The 26,208-nt window shown below is 40.6% G+C and overlaps 1 protein-coding gene and 1 non-coding gene across 2 annotated transcripts; one reads left to right on the forward strand and one right to left on the reverse strand.

Moving 5' to 3' along the window:
• Positions 1-60: 60 nt before the first annotated feature.
• LOC140937544 (bifunctional peptidase and arginyl-hydroxylase JMJD5-like) lies at positions 61-15,495 on the forward strand. The gene is made up of 8 exons (XM_073387104.1): positions 61-402; positions 3,120-3,271; positions 4,651-4,820; positions 5,382-5,536; positions 9,682-9,846; positions 11,539-11,605; positions 12,336-12,377; positions 14,790-15,495. The coding sequence occupies exons 1-8, from the start codon at positions 158-160 to the stop codon at positions 15,018-15,020; spliced, it is 1,227 nt and encodes a 408-aa protein (XP_073243205.1). The 5' UTR covers positions 61-157; the 3' UTR covers positions 15,021-15,495.
• A 4,269-nt stretch (positions 15,496-19,764) lies between these two features.
• Trnat-agu (transfer RNA threonine (anticodon AGU)) lies at positions 19,765-19,838 on the reverse strand. The gene has a single exon. It is a non-coding gene; the product is annotated as a tRNA-Thr (tRNA).
• Positions 19,839-26,208: the final 6,370 nt, after the last annotated feature.

A 26,208-nucleotide genomic window follows, 5' to 3' on the forward strand; every position in this document is an offset into this window, starting at 1 on the left:
TGCGTGACGTCAAGCGCTGATCGATCGATTGTTCGTCGATTTTGGTCGGTCAGCTGTCTCACAGGCGATAAACATTCGTCAATTGTGCCGAATGCCGAAGTTGTTCCATTTCAAGGAAGTTCATGTTCGTGTACTTTTTCTTGTGTTTTGAAGGAACATGCGGCTGCTAATAGGTTTATTTTCCGTTTGCTTTTTATCTCCTCTTGAATCTCAACACCCACCAGGGCATTTACAACCTTTAGGGTCTCATCAGCCGCCATCAGGATCAATAGAAAGTTCAGAGGTTGTTCCAGGGCCTCAAGAATTCTTTGAGGAAAATGTTCGTCCTGGAAAACCCTTACTTTTAAGAGGAGCGGCAAAGAGCATGCCTGCTTATTCAAAATGGACTGATGGTTATTTGAGGTGAGACAAGTAGCTGTCTTGCTTGTTTTTTTGAAAGATGTTTTTCTTACGACGCGAGTGTTGTTCTTTATTTTTTAAAATCACTTAAATTATATATAGCGGCGTTTTAAGTCTACCGGCCAGAATAATAGTTATAAAGCTTTTATTGTTTTTGTTTTGCTATGGCTAGGTTTCCTATGATCGTCTACGGGTCTCCTGGTAGCTTTAATTTTGAAACTCTTATATTTAGTGTATCTTAATTAATTCAAAAGTTTGATACTGATAACTGTGGTGATCGAGTAAAATTGGTTTCTTTGAAGACAATATGGGAGATTTTATTTCCTGTGTTTTTATATTAAACTTGCAAGAGCAATTCATTTTGGTGGATTTAATACAGAAACAAATATTGGTGACTAACAGGTACAAAAAAAATTAAAATAAGCTTAATGATAAGAAGAAAAAGAAAAAAAAATTCAAAAGTTGGGCAAATTTTTGTTAATTAATATGCATATGGCTTTGGCTTAGCATGTCATATGGCATCTGTATCTGCACCTGTGGGCAGCTATTATATCAGATCCCCACATGTAATGCTGGTCTTGAAAAAAGAGTGAAATTCAAGAGTTTACCACATACAATTATTCTTACTGTACTGCACCAAAAATTTCAGGAGGCATCAACGAGCCAAATGTTTGACCCTATTAATATTCAGACAATCTGTAAAAAGATTGTAATACTTTAAGATTACAAACTGTCAGCCCTCTTGTTGGATCAGAATGATTCATGCTGATGTATGATTGCTGGTGACAGGTGCATGATATTAGATTGATAATTAGCTTTTCTATCTTTCTCTGTACTGCAAATTTTCTTTTAAATAGACCTTGTCACGGTTTCCGATGCCATCTTGACGAGTAGGCAAATGCATGAGAATTACAGTGTTTGTATGAGAATCTAATGTCAAATAATTTCCGTAGATTGGCTGTTCTGAAAAAAATATGAATTGTAAACTAAAGGTTCACTCCTAAGGATTCTACTGAAAAAAATTGAGCGTGTTACGTGCGCTAGAAGACCTAGAACCTCTTTTTTAAATTTTCTATACATTTGTCTGTAAGAAATTCCCAGGAAAAATTACAGACAAATATATGGAAAATCTAAAGCAAGCCTCTGGAAAATTTAAACACAGGTATGCCTCCAAAATGTTTAAGGACAATCCTTCGCTTTGTAGCTTTAGTTTGCAATTGATATTTTTTGCAGAAAAGCCGTTTTACGGAAATTATTCGACATTAGATTCTCATATAAACTCTGTAGTTTCTCACATGTTTGCCTACTCGTCAAGATGACGTCGAAAACCGTGACAAGGTCTGTTATGTGGCTGGGTTAAATGAAGCAAGAGTTTCATGTTATACAATGTATTCCCTCATTGGTCAGATTGCTGATGTATTGTGTTCAGTAGGTTTTGTAAATGAAAGGGAAATTGTTTTTATATCAGACTGTTATAATCTTTCTTTATGTAAAAAGGTATCGTTTGTGTTGTCAAAAACATGCCTTAAGTGTTCAACAAAAATGATGGCATTCAAAAAAAAACTATGGTAAAAATCTGACTTGAAATTTAGAATACAAAAATAAATTATTCTAGTATCTATGTTTTAGAATAATAAAAATATTGAAATATTGCCAATGGGCTTCACAATGTTGATGATTAAAACTGCAGATACTCCATATGCTAAATGTCTAAAGAGTCTTTAATTACATTGCTGTTGCTTGGTGACACTTTAATCCTCATCCCAGTGGTATCTGTTTAATCAGTGGAAATCATCAGTTCAGGTCTATAAATATGCAGCATTGTAATTCCAGCTAGCCTGCAATGCAGACCTACTGTAGTTTAACCTCGGTTAGTAGTGTCTGCTTAGCAGTGTAGAGATCGTCGTTCTGTGCCCCCAATGGACTGAACAAAATACTGGATGAGGTGTGTTATTTTCAAATTTCCTTTCATCCTGATTAGCAGATTGACAATGGCTTTCTTAACGGGGGAATCAGTGTAAACAGGTGGGGGCCCGAACAAGATGTCAGCACTGTTTTGTAGAAGGACTTAACCAGGTTTAGTTTCATCTGTGAATGAGGTTATCCAATATTTTTTCACTACACCCCCTTTGATGGGGTATAGTGATTATATTTTGAGATGCAAATTTTCTCCAAAAGCTCCCTAGGAGAATTTCTCCCTAGGAGAATTAAGGGTGTTGTTTGAATGGGGATTATTTATTTGCCTCTAGCAAAATGCTATTGTATTGTCTTTAAACATGTATTTATCCTGCTGCAGTACTGTTTGAGTTGCGTGACTAAATTATTTATTGATATGGTTGTGGTTTGAGTGTTAAAATTAGTTGGAATTGGAAGAGGCAACCCTTTCATTCAAGAACTCTTTCCAATGCAATTTCAGTCCCTTGCTATTCAGACACAAGATCAGGTTACTCGCTTTGTGTTTTTCTTTGTCAGTATAATTTTTTTGCAGGGGCGGACCTAGGGGGAGGGTGCAGGGGGTGCGCACCCCTCCCTGAGATGACCTGCGGTTTTCTAATACAACTGGTATTCTGCAAAAAAAGAAAAAAGAACTATGTGGTTTATTGGTGTTGAAGTAGAGCAAGAGACGAGTGCACCCCCTCCTAAAAAAAATCCTGGATCCGCCCCTGTTTTGGTAAGCAAAAATAACATTAAAAGTTGGAATATTCTTTTTCTCTTGTTAGTGAGAGATTTGGTGAAGTGGGCATTGATGTTGAAGAAGGAAAAAAAGAAAACAGATCCTTAGCCACATTTCATTTCAAGCTTCAAGATTTTATCTCCCGCTATAAGAATGAAGACATCTACATGGTAGAGTCTCTTCCACTCAAAATGAGAGGTATTATTAATACAAACGTGTTCAATAATCCAGCCGTTAGTTTTCACCCACCCTCTTTATTAAATTCCAGTTTAGTTTCCTACGTTTTTTAAAAATAAAAACACTCCCCACAGTTGGGAGAGGTGGGGAATCACAGTCACAGATGCAACTTTGTGTCAATAACTAAGATGAACTGCTTTGATCATTTTATTCCTCACCCCACAGTTCCTATAATGATTTTTATATATTCATTGTTACATGTTCATCCTTACAAGGGTTTATAATTACGAACTGACTCAATGACCAGCTCCCAGTTGGTTTGTTAGCTGAATAATAGTAGAGTGCTGCAACAGTATTGCTGAGGTTAAGGGTTTGAATCTCGTTTTGGAGAAGTTGCATCTACAACTGCAGTGATCTTAATTTATTTAATTCTCCACCCCGCAGTCCCAGAGTATTTATGTTTTTTAAATTTGATAAACATTATTGTGCATCATCATGACCAGTGACTAAAAACCTCCAAAAAAAATAAATATTAAATAAATAATAATAATAATAATAATAATAATAATGGTTTAATATCAGTACTAATAACAGTAGTATTAATAACGGTTTAATATCAGTACATCCATGGTATGGCTCTTCGCCTGATATAAGATTAAAATAAGGAAATTAAAAGGAAAAAAATACATAAATCTGAATTATGAATCTGTAAAAAAGCTAGGTAATAAAAAGTAAAAATAATTATACAATATATATGTTGTGGTTCAATTTTATCCTTGGTTTAAATTTATTTCCCTTTGTTTCAAACTCATTATCATATATTACCATACCTCAAAACAAAGGAAAGTAAAATTTAAACCAAGGATAAAATTGAACCACAACATATACATTATTAATTAAAACTATGCAAGAAATTGTTGTGCCCTATTCTGGCAGTGCTCCCTTAAAATACCTAATGTTTGCTTACTGAAGGATTTAAAATAATTATTATTTAACATTGGATGGCAGAGAATTGAAGAGGGCTGCCGCGCTATACTGAAACATGTCCAAGGAATAGGGAATAACTAGATTTATGGTACTTGATGACCGTAAATTTCTGGCATGTCTTACTTGCTCAAGCTGAAGGTTTCTAGGCCAATCATGAGAGTATATAGCTTTGTGCGTGGCCTTTAGAATGTGCCATTCTCTACGTTCTTTCATAGGCAACCAGCCTAACTTAAGGATAGAGTCAATATTGTTCACATAGCATCCAAAAACAAAACTGGCTACCGCAAACTGGATGCGCTGTAACCTTTTTAAAAGGCAATCAGTAATTGGATAGAATATTATATCATTAAAGTCTAGGCGAGATAGAACCAGACATTTCTCTTAATCCAGCTTAACAATATTTTACTTTTTAGAGGAGTACGCCTTATTGAAGAGCTTAAGATGTGGTGGGTATACTGAAGTCCTGCAGGATGCGGTTGTCTGGTTTAGCAGTGGAGGCACCAAGTCTGTTCTTCACTTTGATTCAGTAGATAACATAAACTGTCTGTTTGATGGAACAAAGGAGTTACTTATGATCAACAAGGTGACAACTGTTCAGTTAATTTTGGCATTTATTAGAGACACACTTCAGCTTAGACACTTTTCTCACTGAGGAACATTTTCTCTATAAAATGATGATGACCAACCATTTTAAAGAACCAGCTTATCACATAGTAATGTTAGACAGTGTAACGGCTTCAAACCTAAACTGATATATGTTTGTTAAGCCTATCAAATGGAAGTGCAGATTTACAGTGGACCTATGATAATTTAATTGCTACTTCCATGACAACAATTAAGTAAGGCGATACATCAGTGTTTCTAGTTGTCATCTACTGCTAATGATGTCTGCAGAAGAAGGGGCTCTATTCCATAACAACACTTCATCTTTAAGTGCCACGTTGGTTTATTACTAGAAACTGACAATTCCTTTCTTGGCCTGTTTTAGAGTTCTGTACTGTCAAGGTTTTTTTTGGGATCCTACTTGCCAAAATGGGCAATCAAATGATTGTAATTCCATTCGTAATTTTTTTTAAATATATTGATAATGATGAACATATGATCATCTTTTTGACGTGTACCTATTCTTTATTCTTTTTTCCAGTCTTATCTTGAACAAGCGCACATTGACAAGGTAGAAGGAGCATTCTCAACTGTTGATGTGGACAGTGTAGACATGTATAAATTCCCAGGCCTTCAGACTATCCCCTACTACAAGGTTCTTATGGAACCAGGCGACTGTTTGTTTATACCCTCCAGGTAGGTAGTGCTTACAATTTCTTTTGTTAACCCCCATTTAACCAGCTGCCTTGCATATTGAAAGGTCAGTGTACCAGGAGCCTCCACTGTGGCCAGCCAGCCCCTAGATAGAATCCGCTCTCTATGGCTGGCAAATCCCCACAACCCAGCTATAAGCCGCCATTCTATGCACCTGTCACACTTATGAATCAGTGAAAAGAGAGATTGAAGGTGTGGTGGTTGGGGAATGCTGAAACAACTGCTTAAAAACTGCTCAAAACCAACACAGCCTCTATGAAAACTACTTAAGAAAAGACTAGACAATCCTGACTGTGACAAAGCAACAGCGTTCCTTGTGAGCCTACACTTGGACTGCAGACCAGCAGAGACTGCTAAGCTCGTGGCTGTTAATTTTGTTTAGTTTTCCATCCGACTAAATATTCAACCAGCTGCCTCGCTAAATGGTGCTTGGGGTGTTCAGGGGCCTCCATCGTGGCCAGCCAGCCCCTAGAGAGAGTCTGCCCCCATGGCTGGCAAATACCCGCAACCCAGCCATGAACCCCCATTCCAAGCCGGGAGACTCTCCTACCTTACCAGGCTCAGGTTGGAGAGAGGTAAAAAGTGCTCAGAACTGGGGGAAGCCCCTGTCCCTAAACTACCAGAGCCCGAAGGCACCCTATTCTACTGGGGTGAAGTATAAATGAATTAGTAGACCAGGTTTGGGGGGCTAGGAAACAAAAAAAATACTTGTCATGTGAGCTGACTTGCTATGCCTACAATGATGCCAACTGGACTGCAAATGTACATCTGATACACATCACTAGACCATCTACTCAGAGTTTTGATGAGATGGTCGTGGTCGCAACACATTGAAGCCTAAGGTAACCGACCAACTGGTCAGGCAGAACCTCGGCCGTGATGTGTAATGATCAGATTGCTAGGTAAACCTTTATGGGTGGGTGGTAGAGAGTATCTGCAAGATGAGAGCAGAAACGTACAAGCGTCTCGCTTGCTGCAAGTACTGATCCTGAAGAAGAGAGCCTATTGTTTTAAAGGCAGAATGCCAGGAAGTGGCTTTAAGGCGATGCATAAAGTTTTCTAGTGGAGGGGGAGAGACAATGAGTAAGGTAGAAAGGGCATGTGTCGGTCAGAGAAGGTCCAATGCAGAGAGACCGTGGGACCGTGGTTTGTTTGGTGTCTGCATGAGGGGCTAGCCATTCGGGAAGTGCTGAAACTGAGAAGGCAACGGTGAGTCGGAAATAGGGTTTGACTTTTCCCTAACTGGAAAGGCAGTGAAAGGAAAAGAGTAACAAGCCGCCAGGAGACAGAGATAGCGAACCAGTGACATGAGGGAAGGGGTTCTTGAAGTGCCTGACCGCAGGATTTCTGCCACTGGGCTACTCTCCGGTAGGAAGTTGACTTTTTTGAGGACCACTTTGGACCCGAAATGTAGGCCGCCACTACAAAAGATTCTTTGTATTCGATTGACTGGGATACCTGTGTTGGGAGCCATGAGCCCACCATTCCACGATTGGAAAATTATTGCAACCTGAACCACTCTAGGTCAAGGAAGAACTCACGGTTGTGAAGGACTGGAAGGTCATCATTATCGAAGGCCTCTGCAAATTAATTATGCGACACAATTATTGGACTTGTCCAGATTGCGTTGGCAACCGACAAGCTAGGAGTGCTAAGAGTATGACAGTTGTCTAGGTAATACATCAGGAAAGTGATGTCATAGTTCTGTTTTGCAATCCTCTCAACTAAATCTGCTTTGCAGGTGACCTGACATCAAAAGGTAGGAACATGTCTGCATAGAAGGCGCCGCGCCATCTCATGCCTAATAACTGGTGATAGCCCTGATGAACTAGCACAATGCAGTATGCATTTCGCATAGTTTTGGCATTAGGGTACCTTAATCAAACTGAACGATGCAGCCCTCAACTATTTCATGTCCTTTCATGTACTATAGAGAATGGTCCTCACTAACAATGACAATGAGACCAAAACAATGACATCAAGACGCGTCACATGGGGATTTGGGAGAGGAGTTTGGGAGAAAGGGGCCCGCCACCCTGCCCATTTTAACTTCGGACTGCAAGTAAGACATTTTGTGTCTGAGGACATTCCGCCAGGGGACCCAACAACCGGGGGCGAGGGGAAACTGGCAGGCCATGCAAGTAAGAAACTGGAACCAGAGGACAACGCAACGGTAACGAGGAAATATTAACTGACGAATCAGCAGAAACAAAATCAAAGCTATGTACAATGTCCGTTTTCCCTCCAAAAACGCTTGTGACGAGATCTCTAGGGGGTGTATATAGTCTAGTTGTAAGTCCGCCAGGTCTACAACCCTCCCCTCCCCCCCTCCCCCATAATTTTGGTCACCAGCTCGTACGGGACTAGCACATATCCTAGCCTATCATGAATGCTTTGCTGAGGGGAGAGCGCCAAGGAACCAACCAACGCGCCCACTATGCCACAAGAGCTCCCAACCAGACCTCAACGAACGGGTTGTAGACGGACGTGGCGGAAAGATGGAATGAGGTAAGGACCGCTTAAAGTGCTGTAGGTGGATGTAAACGAGGGAGCAACAAGAGTACCTGAAGATGTGTAAGTTGTGCGCGATGTGACGGAGCTCGAGGAAGACAACAAACGCGTTGAAAAGGTGGAGACAAGAGGTCCAGCCGTCGCGGCCATGTTGACATTCCCGCCTGAGTGGTCCCGAAGCGATGACAACACCGAAGGAAGCGACTCAGCAAGTGCCCTTGAGATTACCTGTATCAAGAAATCAATATCCGATAGAGGCACGGTCAGACTGGATGGGAAAGGTGTTGTGTTACCGGAGGGGCTGAGGTAGAATTACTTCTAGAACTTGAAGAAGTAGTATCAACAGACAAAGACAGGGTTGTCTTAAAACTAAAGGCGGAGAAAACACGCTGCAGTACAGGTGAAAACACCGCTTCTAAAGATGTGGAGGAAGAAACAAGATGAGAACAGCCGCGAGGAATGCTAAAACAACCTCTTCCAACCGCTCCATACCAACACAGCTGAACAGGCTGTGAGGAAGGAACAACGTTCCATGTGAGCCTACACTTTAAAGCTTGACCGCTGATTGTGGGAGACTGCTAAGCTGGTACTAACCATAAACCAATTACCCTTCGCACTCGCACTCTTCCTTAAACACTTCTTGCGGCACGGTAATATGTGTGCATTATTGACCAAGAATGAGGTGAAGATGGATATTGGCCAGGTTTTATTGTGTGTGTGAGGTCAATAAAAAAAACACAAAACAACGAGGTCAAAATCCAGCCATCATGACTAAACGAGCTGATTGTAATATGGCCAAAAAGAGAACTCTTTTCTTGTGGGACCAAGGTGGGAAATCCTGAACGGGCAAATTAGACCCATTTTGCCCGCTCAGGTAGCCGCTCAGGTTTTTGCCTTATCTTGCCCGCTCACAGATTCAGCCACGTATAAATAAATTAGCTTAGGCTGTCTTGTTGGAGTTTCGTGCCAGGTTTTGCCCTTGGCTTTTGCATGGGGGGTAAGAGGGGCTTCTCTTGCTAGGTCATCTTGTAGGTTTCCCAATCCGCAAAATCCATTCAATTAATTCCTATACTTACTCCCCGAGAATAGAGCATGGTATATTTGTATGATAATCTTTCCCAAGTGATAGAATCAATAATTTAAATTGCTGTATAGCTGGAAATTTTCTCCCAACACCTTGCGCTCTAAATGGTTACCTCGAGGTCACATGACATCTAACAATGAAACTGCTTCCGGCTAAAATCTCTCAACGGTCAACATTGCTAAATATATGACGTCAGAGGGTAACAGTGCACTGTTTAGCCGCAGATGTTGACCGACGACCGCCCGTTTCAGCAGGGTTTAATGAATTTCCAGCTTCAAAATTTCCTGCTATATAACAAATCACTTACTGATTGGTCCCTCGGGATACTGTTAGTTTTGTTTCCCTTGAGTTTCTCGGGGAAGAAAATTAACTTTTTCCCTCGCGATCAGTTGTTAAGTGTTTAATATGGTATTTTTGATTGCTACTGTTCAAAATGGTATGCAGCATGAATTGATATTTATTAAATTACTGTCATTTTATTTATTTGATGCAAGAAATGGATAATCTCATTTTTGCCACATATTTCACCTAGGTGGATACACCAGGTCCGTTCCTACGGTTCGCGTAACCTTGCTGTCAATATATGGTGGGCACATTTCACGAACTTCAACCATACAGATTGTGAAGTGAGTCCTCACAAAGACAAAGAATTAGTTCCCCTTAGTTTGTTTGACTTCCATCCCAGTGAAGCAATTAGGTAAGTGCGTATTTTAGTTGCAATCATACTGTACTACCACAGGGGGCCTAAGCTCGAAATATGGCTCTATTTCGTAACGTTCAAAATATGGGGATTTGTATGGCAGAAAAAGCAATTGTTTCTACAGCCTACGAATGTGAAAAAATTTCAATAGAAATCGGCTAACCTCACTTAAGTTGTGTGTTGCTTCTTTCCTGTGTAGTTTCCGAGCCGATTTATGGCCATTTGATGTGTGTTATTGGAACTGGTTGGTTCCAATAGAACCCATTAAATGGCCATAGTATCAAGGTTTTACACGTAGAAAATAATTAATTAAATCCCCCAAAACTGTTAGTACCGATCCCTCTGTATTATTAATTATCCACCGTATATTGTCTTGCTCAGTACATGTATGAATCACTGCCGCCACACCGACCCCCCATATGTTCTGTATTACTTGCGTATTTTCCCATTCCTCTCTTTAGTATATCTTATTCTTTTTCTCCTTTATACGAAATGAAACTGTTTCTAAGGTTATGTTCACGCTATGCCAGATAGCTTTTGCACCGCCACGAAAATCATACCGACTAGGGCTTCTGTTCGCACATAAGAACGGTTGTGGCGGCGCGATTACTGTAACGGATCGAAGCTGCGCCTCGCCGATCCGTAAAGTGGAGGGTCACATTATCGGATAGGTGTTCACACAATACCGGATAGATTTTCGTGTCAGCACCAAGACCTATCCGTGAACATAGCCTAAATTAAAAGGGCATATAATTAGCTTCATGATTCTTGCCCTTTTCCATTCAAGCTTGTCACAGATTTATTTCTTTAAATCTGTTGTCCTATGAAATATGTGGAGAAAAGAAAATGCCACTACACTACAATCCAAGTGAACATAAAACTGTCAAATTTAAGGCCATGTCCACACGAATCCGGATACGCTGAAACCGCGTTCTTGCAGCTTAAGCAACGACGGCGGCGGCGGCTGCGAAAACGTCACTTATTCCATCACGTTCAATTTGTCAAACCACACGAATACGCTATGCGATTTACATTTCCTCATTGCTAGCTGGTAGGCATGCGCAAACCGAACCCGTGATGTGATTTCGCGGCATTTTTGAATGTTGTTGCTATTTTGAGTACCATGACCAGGCGTGCCTGTACGTTGTCCCACCAGGCAGGCACTTCTTCGCCCTGGACGAACCCAAATCTTCCTTGACGAGGTTCAGAGTGAAAACGTTTTACACGCCTTTGTCTCGACCTAAAAGATTCCATAGTCTAGATGCGGATTAAGTCTTCTTTTGAAATGGCTAATTGTTGTCGTCAAAATAGCAAACTTGATTTCAAACGGCGATAAGAGCTAGCAAACTTGCAATCAAAACATTGTTGTCCGCCATTTTCAACTTGAAAGTTTTCATTTAAGACTGGACCCGAGTTTATAACGTAGTTGACTTCAAGGATATCCGTTTTCAGTCGTCCACACAAATTCACCAAACCCGTCGGATCAAAAAAAAATCCACCCTAGGGAGCGGTTTCAAAAAATATGCGGTTTCGGTGTACGGATTCACTGGTTCCGTGTGGATGGAATGCCGATTCATTAAGAAAACTAGGCGGTTTCAAAAGTATCTGGATTCACGTTGTGTGCCATCTCTCTTAAAATCCGCTTGTTTAAAGTTAATTTCAAGTAAAATTATTGCATTTTAATGTCAGGCAAGCTGCTTTGGAAGTTACTGGTGGAAAAACAGTAACCTTGCAGGAATGGACTAAACTAATGGAGGTGAGAAGAACTGAACCGCTAAACAAAGTGAAGGAGACTAGAGAATGCTTTATTCATCTTTAACATTTTTAAAATACCTTTTTAACTGTCTAGCATCTTCTGAAAGGATAGTGTTGTTTGAAGTGTTTAAGCTTTTCTTATTTTTTTGGAAATAAGTTTGTAACGAGGGTTTGTAATTAATGGTGTATCAATATTATCTTGTATCAGGGTTTTCAAAACTTGCCGACGCCCGTCGCAAGGTGCCGGCTACTTGCCATGTTCGCGTCGGGTACTTTTGTGCCGAAATTTCAGATCATTAATTTAAACATTGAAACACTAGGCTTATACTTTCTATCATGCCTTAAACAAAATAAAATGTAAATGATTGAAGAAAGTTGAAGAAAAAAAAATCAATGGAATTTTTTGATGATGTCGATTTTGACCTGTTAAAAATCACGTTTTGAGCCCTGAAAATGCACCAGAATACATCTTTGGACGTTCAAATTTTCAAAATTTCCCGGGGGAGGTCCCCCGGACACCCTCCCAACAGGAGGGGGACTCCCCCTCCCGTACCGGCGCTGCTCCGCGGCGCATTAGTGAGTCGGATACAATTCAATTTCCTCCTGCTACTTTTTATAAAAATGGAAACCCTGTTGTATGTACGTAACAATGTATATTTTCATCAGCGTAAACTAAAATAATGGTAAGTGTATTCAGAGTATAGCTGAAGTTGTCGTTGTTATTTCCTCAGGCTGATTATCCTGGTGTAGTGATCAAAGAGTTATTAGAACAGGTAACTGGTCGTATTGTTTTACCGCTAACAATGAATTAGACACTAAAATTAGCCTTAACTTAGCGTCAAGTCTGGTTCAGACGCCGACCTTTTTATGAGCCGAACCTAATATATCGAACTAGGGTATCTAAGAGATAGTAATGCTGCGGCACATTCTGTTGATACTGGCATTAGTTAGGCAGTGAGACTTAATAGAATCGAAAATGACATTGAATGTCCTATTTACATGTTGGAAAGTACTAGAATAATTACTATCAGTCTATAGAAAGAACTCGTGGGAACGTTGTTTAGAAAATGATCAAGTTCAAGTAGTTAGACTAGTTACAACTCTGGTTTTCCCACAGTAAATTGTAGGAAATAATAGAAATTCAGATTGTTTATCCATATATTTAATATATGGTGCACGATATTTTCTCTGGAAACACAATACTTTTCTTGCTGTTTGTTGTACTTTATTAAGTAACAGTTATTTAGCTATATATTTATAGAAAACAACAACACGAAAAACGGGAAAAAAAGAAAGAAGGAATAAAGAATTCGGTGGGACTCGGACCCTGCACCTTCGGCTCGACGCGACTACACCTAACCACTGCACCACAGAGGCTGATTACGTAATTGTCAGGAAAAGTCTTTTATTTTATTCCTTTTCCATGAAACTTCCGCCGGCAAGATGATCGCCAGCCGCATTAACCGAGCTATTAACAGTGAAAAAACAATGTAAACGCATATTCCATGGCAATGAATGAAAGAAAAAACATAATTATGCTTTTCAAAACGCCGATACACGTCCTCGTCTGCAAAGTAGGACACAAAACATATGTTTTGTTATCTCGATTTCCGCGGTTATTTTGAAGCGAATGGTCAAAATCACATCCACTTTCGGCTCAAACAGTTTCTTAAGAATAGCACTGCATGACATTTTCTCACTTTCACATCACTTTCTAGCAAGCTGGAATTTGTATATCCCCCCGTGTTGCGGAGTCGAAGAGCAAATGCTCATCTTCTCGTCAGGTTTAACACCTGGACGAGTCAAAGGCTCTTGAATTGAAATCCAATCCTCAAGTTAACGATCGTACTCATCTGTAAGACTCCTGCGTGTCTTAAAATTTGGTAAGACCTCTAACCGTGCTGTAGAAAATTTGCCACAAAGAAAACTCTAAGTCTGAGCAGCGAACGATGCACTCTCTCACCCACCGAACTTCCCCGTGTTTTTTTTTTGTTGTTGTTCGTGGCGCAATGCACTCTGGTTAAATGCAATGCATTGTGGTAAAAAGTGTGGTTAAATGCAATGCATTGTGGTAAAAAGTGATGAATTCGAGAATTCGTCGCCCCTTATATATTTCCTTTAAATCCTGATTATGTTGCTGCTCGCTCCCTTCGGTCGCTCCGCAGCAATTAAGTGCATGAAAAGTTCGGCGTCTCAATCAGTTAGGAACGCCTATTTGAATTTGGAACAGCTTAGCTGTTCTTCCCTCCTAGTCCGGTCGGGAATTTCGCCTTTGGAGCGACTTTGAAACGCCTTTGATTCAGACACCAAACTTTTCATGTGCCTAACGCTTAAATTACAAGAACGTATTTTGCGAGCAGTTTGACCGAAATGAGCATTTTTCTCCTTTTGAAATTAGTTCGACTGGAATTGAGATCGGCGTCTGAAACAGTTCTGCCGGTCTAAATAATTGAGGTCGGCCTTAATTCGAATCATCAGGTTCGGCTCATGAAAAGTTCGGCGTCTGAACCGGGCCTACGACCTGGTTCAGACGCCGTACTTTTCATGTGCCGAACCTAACTGAATAAGTTCGACTTTGAAGCGACACGGGGGCGACATCTTATTCAGACGGCGCACCTTGTGTCGAACATAAGTCAGCATAGGTTAAGTTCGACAAAAGTTCAACCACTGGCAGTCCGGGCTCGAAATATGAGCATCGGCGAGTATCGCCATTGTTGCGTAACGTTCGAAACATAAGGATTTGTAAAACCTATCGTTTCTGTAACCTACGAAAATGAAAGGATTTGAACAAAAAACAGCTTACTTTACATAAAATGTGTGTTACGTGTCTCCTGTGTGGTCCATGGGCCGATTTATGGCCGTTTTGGGCTACCTATGGTTCGACAGACTCTGTCGAACTTTTGCCGCACTTAACTAAAACTGCCTTACCAAATTGATTCAAACGCCGCTCTTTTGCCGTACTTAATTCATCAGTTAGGTTCGGCACATGAGTGGATCAGCGTCTGAACCGAACCTAACTCTCACCTGCTGCCGTTCGATTCTCGTACGCGACCACATCCTGTTAGCAAACACTAAGTCATTACATTTTTGGTGATCGCTCATGGGAGGTTCGACTGTGAGTGATTATGTTTCTCATTTTAAAGTTCATAATATAATTGCATATGTTTTTGTCATCCGGTTGTTAGAATTTCAATGAAATTGATGCAAACAAAGATGGCTATGTATCTCCTGAGGAGATCCAAGAAATAAAATATGAAGATCTTCAGCGACTTCTGAATGGTCCAGCGGACGAAGAAGAGGAAGAAGAGGAGGCAATCGATCCATCAGAGCTCCCTGAAGGAGAAGAAGAAATATCACAGACTGAAGATTTAGCAGATGAGGATGAAAAAACGGATGCTACTCACACTGAACTCTGATGAATACATAGTCAGCTTTTGGAGCTAAGTGTGAACGGACGCAACAACTCCCAGCATCGTTGGCCTAACAATGTTAGCGCAACAACTCCCAACAACACACAACAAACGGACGCAACATGTAACATCCAACGATGTTGGGAGTTGTTGGCCAACGATATTGCGTCCTTATGGCCAGGTTATGCTATTATCGCCAATTCTTTAAACACACTCAAACCTCTATTAAGCGGCCACTCGCCAAACTCTCTTCCAAGCGTTCACGGTCACTTTGTGGTACCAGTAGTGATTTTAAGATGCCACGGCGCCGACGGCAACGGAAACAAGAACGTCAAAAAAGCAGTAGGCTGCAAATAGGAAAAACAAAAACTGTGCACGTGAAGCACACTTTTTTGGTACATTTCTTTTCCGTCACTGCACGATTACGACGTGAAAATGCTTAGTTTCACCATAGTTATTTAAGTGGAATGGCTCGGAAACCCGTTTGTTCGCTCGGAAACCCGTTTGTTATATGTTTTTGTTAACTTTTTTGGAACTGACCGTGCACAACGTTCAATAGCATTCCTATCATTTGAACTTATTGACCAATAGAAACATCGCATCAATTTATTCAGTCAATTTGTGAACAAAAAACAGAGGATTGTGGACGGTCAGGGAGCTTCCAACATAAACCACAGCACCACTGTTTTCAACATTGATGTTTGCCGGCTTCCATAACCAGTCTCCTCCACTAGCTATGGTTTCACGTTTTCAAGAGGACGTAAACAAGCGAAGACGAAATTTTCTTTCTCTTTCTGAACTTAGAGGTGACTCTTAGGAGTTTAACTCCTAAAGAGTTCCCTTGCATTTGACAAAGTAGGCGAATAATAATCGCGATAGAGATTGAAACAACACGAATTCACTTTTTAAGCGATGTTTTCCCCGTCCTCGCCGTCGTGGTTTCTTAAACTCCCCAGCTGCCTTCGTGGCAGGTGTTTGAAGATGAAACGTAAAGGAGGAATAAAGACGCGGGAAAACGCCTTGACTCGCGCGTCTTAATAAACGCCTGCCTCGTAGCCTTGGTTCCCCCCTCTCCGCAAGCATTGGCTGCTAGCAGGGATCCTTGGTCCCTGTAGATGGGTTATAATTTTGCCTGTCTTATTCTCAAGTGAGTGATCCTTTGCTAAAATGTACCACAATTCAGTAGCAGTACGCTAAATTAGTACATTTGTGAATGGTCTGTAAGCAGTGCCGGATCCAGGACTTGAGATAAGGCGGGGGCCTCGGTCATCCAGACCCTTAGATAAGGGGACGGGGAGGCGGGGGGGGGGGGGGGGGGGGCGGTCTCTCAAAAACTTTTTTCGGCCCTTCGGGCCTCAGTTTGGCAAAAAATAAGGGGGGCCGGGCCCCACAGGCCTGTCCCCTGGATCCGCCACTGGTAAGGGTCTCTTTAAATAGTTCTTTTCCTTTCACGCAGAGTGAGTTAGAGAACCTACAGAAAGTATTTTTTCTTGTGATGGATACTTCTCCATTTTCTTTACTTGATAACTTTTGGGCTGGATAAACCTGCGATAGTGGTCACTTGAATTTTTCCGAAGGGTAGCCGCTTGTAATTAAGGTTTGGCTTTCCTCTGCGTGTAAAAGTTCAATTTAAGCGAACATAATGGCAACAATGTTTTACATTAAGAAGAAGGTACAGTGTGACGATATGCTTATTTTCTGTTACATTATATATTTTATAAGAAAAGCTAACTTAATATAAAGTAATGTAATATATTCAATTTTGGATACACAGATTGGCAACATAGTAATGGCCTGGGCATTTAGACGCAATTGTATTGTAATTGTACATTTATAAGAAACAACTAAAGTATCGTTTAAAACAAATTTTTTGTAAGTAATATTTAAGGCAAGAGTCGTTTCAGTATAAAATAAAAAGTTTAAGAATATTTAAATATATTTCTATTGGTAAAGTACATTTATAATGAAACATTGCTTTCAAATTCAGAAAGTGTTCTTTTGACTGAATAAATATCCAGTGCGCCGGTTGAAAGTGCATGCACCAAAATTGTTGACGTAATATGTAATCTAAATTAATTTACTAAATTTCTTGGAACTTGACTCGAAAAAGTCAAAAATGGCTTGAAATGTGGGGACATGTTAGCCAAACCTTAACCTGTAGTACAAATCGGAAATACTGGCGACGGCAAGACGCAAAAGGTATTTTACGTCGACTAGTTTCGCAGTTTGCAGTTCACTTAGTAACCTTTGTTATGCAGAATACTAAACCTTGGCTAACCTCTACTGAATAGATGGCCATTGTTAGCCATCTACTGTCCACTGGTGCGGAAAACAAACCACCAAAGACCTTAGACGCGACCTCAGAGGGGGTGTTCCGGATTTTAAGCGACGAGGATGATCGAAGGATTTTCTTGGGTTTGAAATTTTCGATTCCGGGATTTCTTGGGATTGTAAAATTTGGCAAGTATTTTTTTGGGTAGCTTGATTTAAGTAGGTATTTGCGGGATACTGTATTTAATATTTATTTCTAGTTGTTTCATCCTCTGCTGGGCCACTAATTCATCCATCCCATTAGACCAAGGCCCAACGCGCGCATCTTATGTACTACAAATTTAACTATAGTGTAAATTATTACTTATTTTTGGGACTTGACGGTGCACAACGTTTGCGTTCCATCATTTTGAACTTACTGACCAACAGAAACGTTCAAAAAAACAAAAACAAAAGATTGTGAACGGTCAAGGAGCTCCCAACATAAATTGCACCACCATTCACCATCTTTTTGCCAGTTTTCATAACCCGCACGGGAGGTAGGGGCAATCAGCAAAGTTTTATACGGAAAGACTCCAAACTCTTACCCCTTTATATACCATTTAAGACAGAGAATGTACCCCTTTCGTGTTCATTCTACTAACAATTGGTACCCCTTTCACAGATTTTAACCGCTGTATTGGCATCGTCTTTTTAATATGAATAACTCACTAATCACTGAAGTTATGAATGTATGAAAATCATATATGTGAACTGCGGAGTGAAGAATTAAATGAAGGATGATCATCGCAGTTATATACGCAACTTTTGCAGTTGCGCAAAGAAAGCCTGAAAACAATTCAGTCTTGTACAGGATTCGAACTCTTGACCTCTGCGATGCCGGTGCAGCGCTCTACTAATTAAGCTAAGAAGCCAACTGGGAGCAGGTCGTTGAATAGGTTCGTTGTAAACCCGCGAAAGGATGATGATGACGTTAATAAACGAAACTGCGATGATCATCCTTCCTTTAATTCTTCACTCCGCAGTTCACATATACGATTTTCATATATTCACAACTTCATCATCAACATTTCACAGGTTTATGACGAACCAATTCAACGACCTGCTCCCAGTTGAATAGGTGGTTTTCATGCAATCTCGGGAGACACAAATAACAATGGTGAACTGAACAAATGCTGGTGGACAAACAAAGCGAGCTAATGAGCCATCTTTTGTGTACCGTCCACCAGCTTGGCGGCGATGACGTAACAACCACCTATTGTTAGCTTAATTGGTAGAGCGATGCACTGGTATCGCAGAGGTTAAGGGTTGATCATCCTTCATTTAATTCACTAATCACTCTCAGTAATTTTACAGACCCAAATGACAGATTCCCCTACCCTTTCATACACTTCAACTAGTGAAATCGCTACTCTTTCATCGTGACCTGAAACCCGGTTAAAAACGTACCCCTTTGCGGGGATGGCCCAGGGGTATGAGCACGATCCGAAATACTCGCTCAGTAATTATGCGCGCTTTTCGGGGCAATTTTTTGTAATGGTTTTGTAGAATAAGATTGTAATGGGAAAAAAGATCGTTGTGCCGTGTTTGGATAAAATAATGATCACCTTTTCCCGAGAAATATAAAGTGAAAGACCATACCAGTGTCTACCGAATGTCCACAAAATTAATATCAATTCTATGTTCACTAGCTGTTTAGAATCAGTATCTGACTTCTTCTCCTTACTTGTAGTTGGTTGCACTAGAAGCCTTTCCCGGCATGGGAGCCTTTCTCTTACGTGTTACTATTTCCCCATCATAGCCCTTCAGAAAGAGCGTGGAATGGGGATGACTGTCAACTGGTCTTTCATATTTAAAATAATTAGAGCAAACTCCAGAAGTATTTTTGCTCACCTTAAAACAACTTAAAACCCTTCCGCCTTAGACGTCTCGCCCAAGTAGCAAGTGCCTTAGGTCCTTGCAAAACCAGAAACGTATTTCTAGTTTTCCTCCGAAGAAACTGGTATTGTCTTTCAACATATATTTCTCGGGAAAATATGTAAAAGATTATATATAAAAATTTTGGAAAATTGGACTCTCTGAAACGCCATATCCTGCATTCCCTGGATCGAACGCAACTAATTTTACGTGTATTTTGTTGAGCTTTTCTCAGAATCTTGTTATTCATGATTCCCGAGCCGAAGAGTAAAGATTTTTTAAAACAAAAATTCATAATTCTTACATGTTTTGTAAGTATGATTCATGATGCATGATTCCACTCCACCCCCGACACCAGGGTCTCTCTTCTTCCCGTCCCTTGAGCGAGGTTGGTCGCTCTTTGCACGAAGTTTCCTCGACGCTTATTTTGAGTGATGAAAATATGGCAAATAAATAATCTGAATTTCAAAAATATGGTTCAGTTTACATCTGGTGTTTTTTTCGATCCATGTTTCCCAATATACAGGATGAAAAAAGTAAGGTAAAAAACAGTGTTTATATAAGGCACCGATGGGATTCGAACCCATGCCCTCCTGTTTACTAGACAGGCGCTCTAACCAACTGAGCTACGGCGCCTCTCGGTTCACATTTTCCGCACTTTTTACACATCATGGATCTTAGAGTGAAACTCTACGGACCCCCAGAATCACCACTGAGGATAGACATAGGAATATCATATTCGAACATTTCAGAATCCCCCCGAAATATTCTTATAAGCCTATTTAGTAGCTGCTTGGAGAGCTGTGAGTCAGGAAAAAAGGAATCTTTAAAGAAGTCTTTGAAGGTTTAATCCCTGGAAGCGATATGTCCGCTTGTTTCAAGCCAGAAATTTCCAAAACATGACAGACTTCTTTTTCGAGATTTTCAAATCCACCAATGAAGTCATAATCGATTCCACAAGGATGACAAAGTAAGTAAGTAAGTAAGTAATAACTTTATTTAACCACGGAATCCTTATCACTAAAAAGTAGTCTTCTAAAGAGCCGTGCACATTAAACTAAGACTTAAAAATAACAAACATTATTGAAAAAATCCTAAAATAAATGCCTACTAAGAAAACCTTAATGTACAATAGCGGAATAAAAACAATTTAAAGTAGTGGCCTGCTTAGCCTCAACTGACAGGCTGTTCCATGTTACTGGGCCCCTATAACGAAAACTTTTCTTTAGGGCCTCAGTGTTCGGTCGCAGAATAAACAGGTTATGTTGCGCACCTCGAAGATTATGCTTGTGAATGGTATTAATGTTGGCGAATTTATCAGGCAGGTATTCGGGTACAAGGTTATTTACAGTTTTAAACATGAAAGATTTCAGTTGCTTAGCACTTCTGTCAGCGAGGCTATCCCATTTAAGGGCATGAAGAATCGGGGCAGAGCTAGCATCCCAGCTAGACCCTGTAATTATGCGTGCAGCCCTGTTTTGTAGTTTCTCTAGTTTTTGGCTGAGACCATTACCGATACAGCCCCAGACAGCGCAGCAATAATCGAGATGCGGAAGAATCAATGACTTGTAAATAGTGACAAGGGTACTCTGGGGTCATATTGGTCTTAGCCTCCTCAGGGCAGCTAGTACTTTTGCAACTTTACCGATGACTTCGGAGATGTGAGCGTCCCACGAGAGTGTTTCATCAACCTGAACGCCTAGGCATTTGTAACTATTGACTCTTTCAATTGAATGCCCGTCGAGGGATATGTGCGGATCGCTAGGGAGCAAAGAGATTTTTGGCCTCTTGCCTGTAAACAGACATTTAGTCTTGAGGATATTAAGACTTAGACGGTTAGAATCGAGCCATTGCTTCAGATTGCCGAAATCATGAGTCAGGGATGAAAACAACTCATTAGGGTCTTTGGAGGCAAACGTGAGATTAGTGTCATCGGCGTACATTCTCACATCCGATAGAAGGTTACAGTTAGGGAGATCATTAATGTATCATAGAAATAGTAGGGGGCCGAGGATTGAACCTTGAGGCACCCCACAACTTATGGAGCTAGTTTCGGAATTTACGTTGTTTATAACTGTAACCTGAGTTCTATCTGAGAGGTAGTCTCGGAAAAGATTGAGACTAAGACCTTTAAACCCATACAGCTCCAATTTTGACAGAATCGAAGGATCTCATGGTCAATAGTATAAAAAGCCTTTTTTAAGTCAATAAACAGAATGGCATTTGTCAAACTGTCGTCGATATTGAGATACCAGTTTTCTGTGATGTCAATAAGAGCTGTAAGGGTAGAGTGCATAGGTCTAAAGCCAGACTGATATTTCGAAAGTAACTTATTGTCATTTAGATATGAATAAACCTGATTAAAGATGGTTTTTTCAAAGAGTTTGGCAATAACAGGAAGTAAAGAAATTGGCCTGTAATTGGCTGGGGCAACTTTCGAGTCAGCTTTGAAAATTGGAGTTACTCTAGCACTCTTCTAGTCTTTAAGAATGATTCCCTTAGAAATAACTAAATTAAAAGTATGTGTAAGGGAAGACGCAATGAATGGAAATGAAAGCTTTAAGAGGCAAGTTGGAATACCGTCGAGGCCATCAGCTTTGCCTACAGGAATATCATTCACAAGTTTGCGCAGTCCATCAATAGTCAGTAATTCGAGATCGAAGGTGCTATCACACGGTTCTACAAAATCACGAAAACTGACTCGAGGGGGATTTATGTTCGCCGCTAAGTTAGGGCCAATATCGACAAAATGCCTGTTAAAAGCGTTGCTTAGCTCATGATGGTCAGTTATCACCATGTCACCGATAATCAATTTTGACACCGGAGCAAAGTTTTTCTTTAGCGATAAAAAATGTATTAATTCCATTCCAAGTCGCTTTAGCTTTCCCAACGTTATCCTCGAAGAACGAATGATAGTAATTCTTTTTGGAGGCCTTAATAGAATGGTTAACACGATTCCTAAGTCTCCTGTATTCTGCCCATTTCAACTGATCACTGGTGACAATTGCGATACGCTTTATTCTGTCTCTTTCCCACAACAATCGTTTTATCTCTGGGGTGAGCCAGGGAGCATTAGAGTTTCTAACTCTCCTTTTCTTAACAGGTGCATGAAGGTTGGCTACTGCTAGAAATGATTGTTCCCACACCTCCCATGCGCCAATAGGGTTATCAATCTGCTCAATTGTGTCCCACGGAACCAGCGCCATGTCATGCACAAAGTCATCAGGCTCAAAATTTTTATATTGTCTCGATTCAATGATTCGCGGGATCGACCTAGGGCATGTTAATTTACGAGAGACATAGATCAAACTATGATCGCTGCAACCAATAGGAGATACACCTGATGTAGCAAATTTGACCGGCTCATTGGTAAGAAATAAGTCGAAAAGTGATTTAGTACTTGAAGTGACGCGTGTAGGCTCCTTGATCAATTGAGTATATTGAAACAATTCACAGAGTTCAATTAGGTGTCTAGTTTCATTAGCAGGGGTAACTGCCATCATGTCACAGTTGATGTCACCTAGTATATTTGATTCACCATTTTCAGCTTCAATCTTTGCCAGAAGGACCTCGAACTTATCGAAGAGATCAATTGGAGAATTCGGAGGTCTATAGCAGTTTGAAATAAGAAATGGCTTGGCTCTGGGTTTTTGGATTTCAATACACAAGAACTCAATATCTGGATCAGAGAGGTCGGAACTGATTTTAAAGTCGATGACGTTGCGAACGTACAGGGCAACACCACCACCACCTCTGCACCGATCACGCCTAATAAGTGTATAACCATCCATTGACACTGCAGAATCAGTGAAGGTGTTATCAAGACGAGTCTCACTTAAGGCTAGCAAGTCTAATGTCTGAGATTGCATTCTTAAGCGAAGCTCGTCCAGGTATTTAGGCAAACTAACGATATTGAGAAATGCAATTTTGAAGCTCTTAAGTTTGGGTAGACTGACAAAGTTTGTCATTCTTGTCAAAGAATGACAAAGTTTGTCGGATGTTTGCCAGTGTTCGTTACGAAACTCGTCAGTTTCATGGAGTCTTACAACGAAATTGACAAACTCTTCGAATGTTATGATCGATTTATAGCTCGTTTCCGCACCGCTCATGTATCTCGAAAGCGCGATGTCAGTTCGAAACAAGAACTTGAAATACGATTTCATCATTTGTTCAGATTCATTTTGGGGATAATCAGCCAAAAACTTAAAGTTGCTTGGATCGTGAACCCAGACATCAGATTCCGAAGGATTGAGCTGCACCATGACTTTCTTCCACTGAGTACAACCTACTTTTGGGATGTAACAGTAGAGGGTCTTGAACTTCTCGTTGACTATGATGTGAACTAGTTCTTTAGTATTAACTGTTTCGTTTATCCTTTTAGTCCTTTTGCAAAAGTCCCCCAAACTTGCTTTCCTTTTCAAGTTGACAACTTCAATGGTATCGGCGCGGTCGGGCTGGAAACCGAGAGAACAAAACGTTGATCGTTTTAGCGAGTTTTAGTTCTGTGGCAAGTTGTTCATTTTGTAACCTGGAGAATTATAAAGAGAGAGAAACTAAAACCATAGGCAGACCACGCTCTGTTTGTGTTTTGATACTGAAATCTGAGAATCAATCTGTCGGCTTTACAGACGAAATACAGATGAACCTTGTTTTTTCGCCTTCTGCGTCTTGTTCAATTAATTATTTGACCGTTCCATGAATATAGTCTGCGTACAGCCGCCTGCCTCCACTCAAACAAAATCGGGAAGAGAGGCTCTCTTCCCCGATTTCGTTGGATAACATGGGAGGCCTGTACACAGGTTACCTATTAACGATGGGCGGCTGTACACTGGTTACCTATTAACGATGGGCGGCTGTACACAGGTTACCTATTAACGATGGTCGGCTGTACACAGGTTACCTATTAACGATCGCTAAAATATCCCTACAAACCCTTACAATATTTCTGATACGCAACAACGATAACTCCTGAGCTTGGTCAGCTTGGGGTACCTAAGGTCTCAGTTACATGCTCAGTATACGAAGATCATTCAATAACAAACAAATAAAGAGACTGGCCTTTTGCTACCCGCTTTCGATGACTGACTGCTTCGACCGGAGTTTAAGAATTTCCGATTGTGTGAGAAATTTGAGATTCGCAATCAATCGGCCCAAGTTTGACTTGTAATTCAACTTCACTTCGACTACTGTAGTAGTGTTTGGGGTAATTTTACAAGATAAGCAGCAAAAATTGCAGAATAGAGCAGCCCGCGTTCTCACATTCTCAAGTTATGACGCTGATGCTGGTCAGTTGTTAGAAATTTTGGAGTGGAAAAATCTTGACCGCCAACGAAACATACCGTCATGGTACTCAAATGCCTACACGGGTTAGCTCCGGACTAGTTAGCATCAACATTCTGTCAGTGCAGTACAAGGTACAACCTAAGGGACTCCGAGAACAAACCTAATGTTCGATTACCACCCACAAATTATTTCAAAGACGTTTTAGTTATAGTGTGGTACTACACTGTGGAATAGCCTTCCTTGCGAGGCAGGGGCGCATGAGGTTTCCTCGAGCGGTTCAAACGCGGCATCAGTAAAGCTCTTTATGGCACGGCATTCACGGAAAGCAGCTTTTTAAAATACTGTAGTTCAATGCTTAGTTTAATATAATTATAGTTGTGTAGTTATATTTTGAGATCTCTTTGTAAATAGGATGAATTGTCCGTGCATGGTTAAATGACGTTTATCTATCTATCTTCAGTTGCACTATAAAAGACCGTTAATTTTTGGGATAAGAATTTGGCCCAAGCTTTCTTCGCAACCTCGTAAAAACCAAATAAGGAGGTTTTAACCCGCCCCAAAAGAATCCCATGATGTCAAGGTAGACAGTAGCAACGGCCGACCCAGTCTCTCACGAAATCTGAGAATGTCCAATGGAGCGTTTTCACTCACGTGGCCAGGATCTAATCAAACTTATTGGAGCGAAATAAATGATTTCTATAAGGAAAGAGTTCAAGTCCCACAGGATTTGTTTGGAACACCAACTTGGCCGCCGTTTTCATTGTTTTCGAACACCAATATGGCCGTGGCGACGTCATGTGAAAACGCTCTACAGAGTTATTGGACTAGCCACAGTGGCTGTTAAAACGTTAGATAGCGCTATCCTCCGGATAAATCACAATACAGCGGATAATTATTTAGGGAATTCGCTGGGTGTAGTTATCTAACTTTTGAACAACTAGGGCGTGAGTCAGTGGTCCTTCTCTCACCAGGTCGGGGGTGGAAGCGGAATCATTTGAATCTTGATATTCATGATTCCTGCCGTCTTTTTATGTCTCAATAATTCATGATTCCTACAAGAATTTTCTTCCAGATTCATTATTCACGAATTCTTTTGATCACCTATTGACTTAATGATTTTCTCAGCGGCAACTTAGTCTCCTTTCGTATAGTTTCTTCGGCGTTCAAACTTCTAATTCATCCAGACTCGGTATCATCATTTGTTTGGTCTAGGTATGGAGTTTTTTTTTCTCGTCACTGAACATTAAGCACCAGGTTACTAGAGAAACAAACGGACTATCAGCCCCGATTACACGAATTATATAGGGGGGTCCGGGGGCATGCTCCCTAGGAAAAATTTTGGAAAATTGGACTCTCTGAAACGCCATCCTGCATTCCCTGGATCAAACGCGACAAATTTATACGTGTATTTTGTTGAACTTTTCTCAGAGTCTTGTTATTCATGATTCCCGAGCCGAAGTGCAAAGATTCATGATTCCCAAGTTTTTAAAACAAAAGAGTCATGATTCTTACATGTTTTGTAAGTATGGTTCATGATTCATGATTCTACTTCTACCCGCGATAATCGAGTTCAATAACTGTTTTATCATTCGATCACCGAGTTTGGGAAGCGAAGCAATCTGCCATTTTCACTTAAGAGCGATCGCAACAAGGAGAAAAGCGTGGTTTCATTTACGCATAAGCAGAATATTATTTGCAGCCAACAGTGCGCATGAGCAGACCA

The sequence above is a fragment of the Porites lutea genome, chromosome 5 (assembly GCF_958299795.1).
Source record: "Porites lutea chromosome 5, jaPorLute2.1, whole genome shotgun sequence".
NCBI classification, from domain to species: Eukaryota; Metazoa; Cnidaria; class Anthozoa; order Scleractinia; family Poritidae; genus Porites; species Porites lutea.

Bases quoted from the DNA above. Each gene is read 5' to 3' on its own strand.
- LOC140937544 (XM_073387104.1), top strand. From the start codon at position 158: ATGCGGCTGCTAATAGGTTTATTTTCCGTTTGCTTTTTATCTCCTCTT. The intron at 4,821-5,381 runs GTGACAACTGTT...TCTTTTTTCCAG, and splicing joins AGTTACTTATGATCAACAAG to TCTTATCTTGAACAAGCGCA. The intron at 9,847-11,538 runs GTAAGTGCGTAT...TTTTAATGTCAG, and splicing joins CATCCCAGTGAAGCAATTAG to GCAAGCTGCTTTGGAAGTTA.